Here is an 8,770-nt window from a genome sequence, read left to right as displayed (position 1 = left end):
TGCTCCCCATCACAGCCACAGTCTGAAGCTGTCCTGTGGATCAACCACTAGTTCAAAACCCCATGATCCCCAGCAAGGTCTAGAGATGATTAGATACCTCCCTTGAACAGGGCTTACAGTTTACTTTCTTTGGAAAACAAATTAGTTTGCACTTTCCAACACCATCCTGAAAAATAATCACACAACGTTCATATGGATGCAACCACAGGCTGTGCTGGGGCACTGAGCTCTGAATTTATTCTCCTGTTGATGCTTCAGGGGCATACTGTTTGCCGAAGGATAAAGAGGGGGATCTTCCTCTGGAAGACTAAGATAATCATGCTGTTAATTCAAAGACACACTTACACAATTACAAGCAACTCTTGCTCCACGCTTCTCAGTTTGTTGTCCTCTGCTTTACACTGCTCCACTGCCTCATCCCCATGACACCATGCCTGTGGCATGTTAATTGATCTACAAGACAAATTCAGGTTTGCACCCTCACAGGGCTCATAAACATTTTGAGTTTGATCTTGTGCGTCCACAAGGAAGGCTGGGCCACATGCCTGCATATGGGCTTCTACTAGGTGTGCCAAACTCCAACTGTAGGAGGGATAAAACCTCCAGCAGTAGCTGAGGCTGGCTTTGCCCCAACCCCACCCCACAGCAAGCCATCTGCCTGTTAAGGATCTTCAGAGCTCGCCTCCTGTTGACTCTCCAAAATATGTGGAATGGCTCTCGCTCATGTGAACATTTTAGCACAAGTCTTATGGTCAGGAAGGCTGCCACCACTCCCCCGCTGGCCACCGCCCTCCTGAGGAACAGGGACATTTTAGGCTGCACGTGACTTTGGCCTTCCTGAGATACTTGCCAACCCTCCTTTTTAAGCTTTGTCGTCTTGAGATGTGAAAAGTGATATCATCAGGTTAAACGCTACAGAGGAACTCTATTACAAGGAAACCCCCAAATCCCCCTGCGAGATTTAAGATGCTGAAAAACTTCCGCAAAGTGTTCAGAAGGGCTTTGTTTTCCTCCTCCCACACCTTGCACTGAAAGGGCCTCTCAGTTTCCCAAGGCCGTGGCTCAGAAAGCCATGCCAGCACCCAGCCATCAAGGACCCTCGTGCGTGCAGGGCTGGGCCACGAATGCTTTCCCCTTGCCCAGATCTCAGGCAGAGGCTTTGGAGAGCAAACAGATCACGCTGGCAAACATTCTCCATTTATTTATTTCGGGTGTTTTATCAGACAAAAGCCACGAGCATGGCTGGCTACGGCCCCCCAGCTTTCCTGTAGCTCTCCAAGTGCCCCGGCATGAAGCCTGAAGGACCTGGAGGAGCCCCCAGCTCTGTTTCTACCCGGGCTGGGGTCACGAATGCCGGGCTGTGCCCCCCGCCTCAAAATGGCACCGGGCGGGCGTAGGGCGGCCTCAGACCCGCTGGGAAGGCGACGTTTTTGGGGGGTCAGCCCCCTCCGTGCCCCACTATCCGACAGGTGCCGGGGCATGGGGCAGCCTGCCGGGCTCTCCTTCCTCAGGAGGAGCCGCTCGGTGCCGCTCTCTCCCCCCGAGCCTCCGGCAGCACAGCCCGTGTGTCACACACACGTGCCTCGGGACAGCGGCGCCGCCACCACCGCCCCGCACCGGGCCCCCCGGGGCGGCGGGGAGGAGGAGGAGGAGGAGGAGGAGGAGGAGAAGAAGGAGGAGGAGGAGGAGGAGGAGGAGGAGGAGGAGGAAGAGGAGGGCGGTGTTTCCCTGCGCGGCGCTGCAGCCGTCGCCCTGCCGCCGGCGAGCGTCAGGCGGAGGGGGGGGGCTTGCTCCGCGCCCTTCCCCTTGCCCCCTCGCCCCGAGGATGGCAGCGCTGCCCGCAGGAGCGGCCGGCGGTGTCCCTCCTCTTTTTTTTTCCGGCGGCGGCGGCTCGCTGTCGTGTGGGAGGAGGGCAGCGGGGATGGACTTGATCTGCCGGGCGTGCTGCTGAGCCGGCACAGACAGCACCCGGCAGGGCCGCGCCGCGCCGCGCAGCGCCGGGCAGGGAGGGACCGTGCCGGGGGGCTCGGCGCTGCTCTCCCCCCTCGCCCAGCCGCACCGACACGCAGCCACCCTCCTCCTCCTCCTCCTCCTCCTCCTCCTCCTCTTCCTCCTCCTCCTCCTCCTCCTCCTGCGCCCTTTCATCCTTCCTCGCCGCCGTCCCCCCTCGCCCGTCTCCCGCCGCGGCAGATGCGCTTGGGGCCCCCGCGCAGCTGGGACTATGGTGAAATTTCCAGCGCTCACTAACTACTGGCCCCTCATCCGCTTCCTCGTCCCGCTGGGCATCACCAACATCGCCATCGACTTCGGGGAGCAGGTAAGGCAGCCGAGCCGAGCCCAGCCGGGCCGGGCCGGGCCCCGCCGCCCTCCCCCGGCTCCCCCCTGCGCGCAGCCCGGGGGCTGGAGCTGGCTACAGGGAGGGCGACTTCCACCTAAATATATATATTTTTTTCTCCCCAAGATTATATAATAAATTACATAATGTGTTCGGCCGGGTCTTGCTTTATTTATAATTTTATTATTATTTATTATTGTTGTTATTAGTATTATTATTTTTTCCCTCCCCGTGCCCACCGCAGCCCCAGCGCGGCGGTGCCGCAGCGGCGGGGTCCCCTCTTCCCGACGGGGGGGAGGTGGCAGCCGGGGGGGGGGGGGGGCAGCTCCGCATCCCCCCGGGGCCGCAGGTGAAGCCTCTCCCTGCCTCCCCCCTGGCGCACAGGGCCCCCGCCGTGAGGGAGAGCACGGGGAGAAGCACGGATTAGGTTTGGGATTGATGCCCTCGCCCCCTTGGCCCGAGGTTTTCCGTAGGGATGCTAGCTTGGCGTAGCATCGCGATGCGGAGAGCTCGCTGGTCGCTCCCTTGGGTGCTTATGACAGGTAAGGGCCCGGTCCTGTGTCAGGCAGGCATGCACATGTATAGGGGCTCCCTTTATTATAGGGCACAATGCATTGATGCTCCTGCACAAGCGTTAAGATGGGCAGCCACAGTAAGTATTGCATTTCGTGTCACTTTCTGCCTTGTCCTAAATCACTCAGTTTTGCTGAGAAGCTCTTGCTCTCTAACCAGAATAGGCACATGCTCCCTTGCTCTGTAAGCAAAGACACCAGAAAACGAGCGCGTACTTTCACCGATTTGTAAAGAGGAAAATCAAAGGACAGATATTGCGGTAGGAAAAGCAGTAAACATCAACCATGTGTTCATCATGGCTGTCCTAACATTATTTTGCTCCCTTTAAATTTGAGTAAGCCATGATATTAAAAAAAATGCAATTCCATCTTTGTCTAACAACTACGTACTTTCCTAGTAAGCCAGTCTTCTATAAATCACGGCTGGGGGAAAACAAGGAAAACAAAAGGTAGAGACAACAAGGAAAACGGGGCTTAAATGCTGGTAACTATGTCATATTAAAAACATAACAGAAGCTAAATTGAAAGCAGTTTATTTAGCAAATGTGGTATGACAGGTGCATGTATGCAGTTTACTTCATACAAGGTCAGCTTGGTTCAAAATCCTTGTCAAGCTCTTAAAAACATCCCATCAACTTCAGAATGCTCTAGAGTAGAATTTGAAAAATTAGCAAGTAAGAGATTGCAATTTTATAAATTAGGGCCCTTCGGTCTGACCTGGAACAAGTTACATGGCAGGGATGTTAACATGTGGATGTTATTTACCTATCTTATCTAACTTTTACAGCATCATGGAGAAAATGTCTCAGAAATTGGTTTTTGTTTGATAGCCATGTCATAGGTTGGGATTGGCCCCTCCGGGGGAGTTGGGGTATCTGCTGTCTCAGATGACTGGGTGGGTAGGTGCTTAATTAAAAAGGAAAAAAAAAACCAAAAACAGTGAGCAGGGAGACTACTGCAGAAAACCTTTAGTCAGGAATGGAAACTGGAAAGATGATTTTCATACCAGCCTGATGGGAGACTTACCTCCAAGGAAATCTGGAAACTGAGGCAGGGACAAGTTACTCCACATCTGAAGAGATCCCCTTACAGACAACACGCACAGTAATTTTATTTTCCTGTATGTAATACAGGGAGTTATTTTTTACACCTATAGGACATTACTATTAGACTTACATTGCTGAAAATACATTGACTTGCTGAGCCAGTCACGTTTCTGCTCTCCAAAACTGTAATAATTTTAATAACAGGCCTGAATGGAAGCAACATAAAAGAATGGGTGTGCCAACAGATAGCTCCGAAGAGGCTACGGTACATCCTTCTGTGAATGTATGCTTCAGATAAAAAAGATTTCTAGGAATGGTCATGGCAGCCAAATTAACATGAAGTGAAGTTACCCCCTCTGGACAGTGCTGTGAAAGAGACAGGAACTATAGGTCGGAAGTAAGAGGTGACTGTAGAAAATTGGGCAGAGAACTTGCCTTACTTGCAAAGGGAGGAAGAGGTGTTTAAAAATACCCTAACTCATAAACCCTTTTAAGAAGTTGTATTCGTACATTGCTCTCTCAAAAGGGGAAGAGTATTTGGAAGCTGTGTTCAAAGCAGAGCCTTCTTAACAAAACCTAGTAATAGTAGCCTGGGATTGAAAAATGAGAAACAGAGAATTTCAGGTTTTTTTTTTTTACCTGGGAGACTTTTCTAGGTGTTGAACAGTTTTGTTCAACAGCCAGCATCAGTAGGAAGCTGCCAGATCCTTGGTATGCTGCTGTCTCTAGATATCTTGCTTCTTTGTGGGAGATTTACAGGAAGGATATAGAATATTTGCAGAACATAGTTTGTGATTGTCATCCTTGCCCTATACGATACATCTCCCATGACAATTTTGTTTAGTTTGTGGAAAGTAAAAAATGCTGGAGCAGTGCCCATGAAAACTGATAAGCTCATCTCTTGCAGTCTGTTCCAGCACCACTATAGGCAGTGAAATGTCTCCTGGTGACCCTCGGACCCTAATCCAATAACACTTTAGGCCAAGGCTATATGACAGAGTTTTTCCAGTCTAGTCATCTAACCTCATCTGCTCACCTCATACAACCTTCTTAGACAAATACCTGTTGTTTTTTTTTTTCTACCAGAAAAAGCACTCCTGATGTGTGACCAGGTAAATCACTAAAAAGTCTAGTGAAGTAAACCATTTCTAATGCACCATTTCCCTTACAATTTATGTACAGTACAGCAAAGCTTTTAGGAAGTTTTCTGCTGAGAGTAAGGCCTTCAGGAAAATTATCCCAAATATTTTGGTTCAGTTCTCCTTTTCTGCACGAATGTGTGCATGTAGGCATGCACATGCAGATATGTATTTATCTCCATGTATACACACACATACAGACAAATACACACAACAGAGTTTTTCATCCAAAGAGCTTAACGCCACCAGAAGAGAGATTTTCCCCTTCATTCGGCTAGTGAGAGCATTCAGCTCTCAACATCTTGTTCCCAGATTCACTATAATTGGTTGCTGTAGATCAGAGTTTTCATTAAAAATCCTGGCTCCCATGGAAAATTTTGTTAGATGTACTTGCTTGGAAGTAAATAGATTAACTGCTCCCATGCGGTGGAGTGGAGCACAACCTCAAACAACTTACCCAGCAAATAACACTGCTGTTACCCTGTGAGCTCAAAAATTTGTTACCACTTCCATTGATTTTCTTTTTAAAACAGTGTCAAAGCTGCTCACGTAGGTTATGATGGCCTAATTTGTAATTTATGTGTACATTTGCATTAGTGTTATTATAAAGGGGAGAAAACAAGGTGCAAATTAGTTAAAGAACTTTCTCACAAATGCACGGTCAGCCTTAAGCAGGATGAAACGCTATTTGCAAGTGTGGCTGATAACTGCTGCTCACAGAATGGCAAAGGACAGACAAATAGCAGGATTTGGAAAATAGTCTGAACCCTCAGTGCAGGCCTATCTGCAGTTGTCCCGTAGTTATCCACTGAAACGGTAAGTTTTTTCCTTTCTAGCTACAATCACAGAATAGTATCACCAGGCCCTGAACCATTCGTTTCAACCGATGTCACTAGCAGTTGGTTGGGCAATTTTATTTACAAACAAAACTATTAGGTATGCAGACATAATGTTCAGTGGCATGCAGCTGCTTGGAAACTGAACCTAACCAAGCGGAGTCTGACTGCTGCTTTCTGCTGAGATCACGGCGTGTTCTTGTCCTGCAGAGAAGCTGCTGTATGTTGCGCACAGTTCAGTAGCTGGGTTCAAACAGCCAAGCCATAAGGGAGGTGCTAAACATTTTAGATTTTTTTTTTCAATAAGTGCTTGAAAAACAAACCTTCTTATTGTATTTGAATGGATTTCTTTTGTTTGTTTTCCCTAAGAAAACAAAAAAAAAGAGGGTTGCCAGAAAAGCAGAACAAGTCATGAATAATGTATCAAAAAGAATTAGTGAGCTTATCTTCTGTCCATGCCATTTCCAAACCTGGCAGGGGGTTAAACATTTTGATTAATGCTTTATGAAGCTCATTTTTTGGGTAAGTGTTATTGTCTGGACATTCAGAACAAGCAACTGGAGAGCTCATATTCCCAGCTGTTCCTGGGGGATTTGGGCCAAGTTACATAACCTCGTTGAGCTGCACACAGTCCACCTGGCTTTGAAGTGTGCGGGAACACCTGCCTACCTGTGTGTCACGGGGACGTAACGAGAATTCGTGTTTCAGAAGTGCCCTGAGATGAAAGGAGCCGTGCGAGTGCAAAGTATGCCTGTTACTGCTGCTGTAAGAGGTCAGTGACTCATTTAGATCGTGTAGGACTTTAGTACCATATAAACAAGGAACCCAGCAAGGTCTTACTAACTGACGTAGACAGTGACTGCATGTTATTACCACAACCACAGTATTAGTATGGTACACTGATGGAAATGCCTGATTTGTTATAAATCAATGTGAACTACGTGATACTTAATCTTCTTAATATTTAATTTAGATCAAATTGTGTTGCAGAAGCACACATCTCCAGAGTATACCATCAACAGATACTTGTTTTTTGTTTTTTTTTAACTTTACGTTTCAGTGATAATACTTTGAAGGAATTAATTTCTCCTACAAAATTCACAAGTCAAATAGTCAGGGAGTCTCCTAAGAATGATTAGTGAGATACATCTGTCTTCTCTGTTCAAAGTGAGAAAATGCAAGTAAGGCCTTATCTGAAGGTACCATATAGAATCAAAACCTGAACTATACACACACAAATTAGTAATTTTCAGTATTTCATCCTTAGCCGACTCCAGATTCTTTCTCTTTCTAAGCAAAGCACCTTTACTTCATTGTACATGCCAGCCTGAGCCCTGTAGCCCTAGCTCCTTAACAGTCTTCTGCTAAACACTGGAGGGGGTTTTAAGCCAGTGCTAAGTGGTCTGCAGACCACATGTATAATTCCTGAGTGATTAATTATGCTTTATGTGTACGTGAGTTGTGATGGGCGTTAGATGCCAGACAGAGTACTTGCTGGAGTTTCACAGCAAGCAGCACACGGTGATATCTGGGAAGAAGTCAGAGATCTAATAAACCATTAGCAGATAAAAGCCCAATCTCAGCAATGTGTTAATGTGCTTAAAGGTAACAAGGGCACATACTCTCATATTTTGTAGCACATAGGATACAAATAAGCAGGTAATGAAGAGCAGTGGGGCTGTTGAAGGTTTCGGACAGTACTAGAAATTGTGAGAATGAACCTCGGGATGAGAAGCCAGTCCCCTGCAGTGCTCCACGCTACCATATTGCAGAATATATAACCCAAAGCGAGGATCGGTGATACACCTCATTTGCCAGTAACTTTTTTTTTTATCCTACCCTGTTCTTCCTTCACAAAATCCATCAGTTCCCTGCTTCCCACCCCTGTTGCTTCCCACATGGCTGTGTTAGCACAGTTATAATGGTTTCTCTGGGCTTTCTTAAAACTTCACTGTTAAGAACTGGCAGGTTGTGTACTTGGTGATGCCTGTTAGGCATGTTTGAAGTAGTTGGCTAGCTGTGTAGCTGGAGAGCTAACCTATTTCCAGGAAGGAGTTGAAGGAGGGTGGGGGAAACAAGCTCAATCAACACCTGCCAGGCAGTTATGTTTCTGTGGAAGTTTAGTTCATCTCAGAAGTATGAATGCAGATGGCATTTGCCCAATAGTTTGTTGTGAAGTAAAACTTCTAGTCTGTGGGGTGGAAACAACCCTCCTTACGAGAAAATCAGCTAACGTGGTGGGAGACCAGGGGTACTTACCACTTTGCCTAGCGGTCCCGAGTCCCAGTCCCTAGGGCAGAGGGCTCTCTCTGGAGATGTTCTGGTCCCTCACTGGAAAAGGGTCATGCTGTGGCCGAGCACTTCAGCTGCTTCTTTGGGAGATAGGGCACAGCCTCAGTAAGGAAGGATGGAAATGCCCTGAGCCTAATTTTGAAACATAAGTTACAAAACTGAGATGTTGAAAGCGGTTTGAGCCACTGTATCCCAAAAGTAAAGCTTCTGGGTCTGGAGTTAAACTGACCGTTTGATTTGTTTTGGGATTTTTGTTCATTTATTTTGGTTGCCTTCTTACAAAAACAAGAAAGCCGATTTCTGATTGCATTTGGTTTGTCCTGAACTGATTTCTTTTTCATCTTTGCTCTTTTTGTTGCTGCATGGATAAGTTGGTGCTATATAAAAGCTTGTATGACACAGCCAATCTTATGACTGAAGATAAGTGGTTGTTTTTATATGCAAAGAAGGCACAGATGCAAGGCTTCATCTCTAAAAGTATAAATGCCTGCTATTAATTGACTTGCTATCTTGATCCTAGACAAGGCATTTATCCAGGCATTTATCCCTT

General features: G+C 47.2%; 1 protein-coding gene across 1 annotated transcript in view; it reads left to right on the top strand.

The window, feature by feature from the left end:
• The first annotated feature begins 1,712 nt into the window (after positions 1–1,712).
• ANKH (ANKH inorganic pyrophosphate transport regulator) overlaps positions 1,713–8,770 on the top strand; it is a 102,027-nt gene continuing 94,969 nt past the window's right edge. Inside the window, exon 1 of the mRNA XM_084306774.1 lies at positions 1,713–2,317. Coding sequence (XP_084162900.1) covers positions 2,222–2,317 — 96 coding nt within the window. The 5' untranslated portion in view covers positions 1,713–2,221. The remainder of the gene's footprint in view (positions 2,318–8,770) is intronic.

The sequence above is a fragment of the Netta rufina genome (genome assembly GCF_964035555.1).
Source record: "Netta rufina genome assembly, chromosome: 2".
In the NCBI taxonomy this organism is placed as follows: domain Eukaryota; kingdom Metazoa; phylum Chordata; class Aves; order Anseriformes; family Anatidae; genus Netta; species Netta rufina.
The sequence above is the reverse complement of the archived record's forward strand: the minus strand, read 5'-3'. Positions and strand labels throughout refer to the sequence as shown.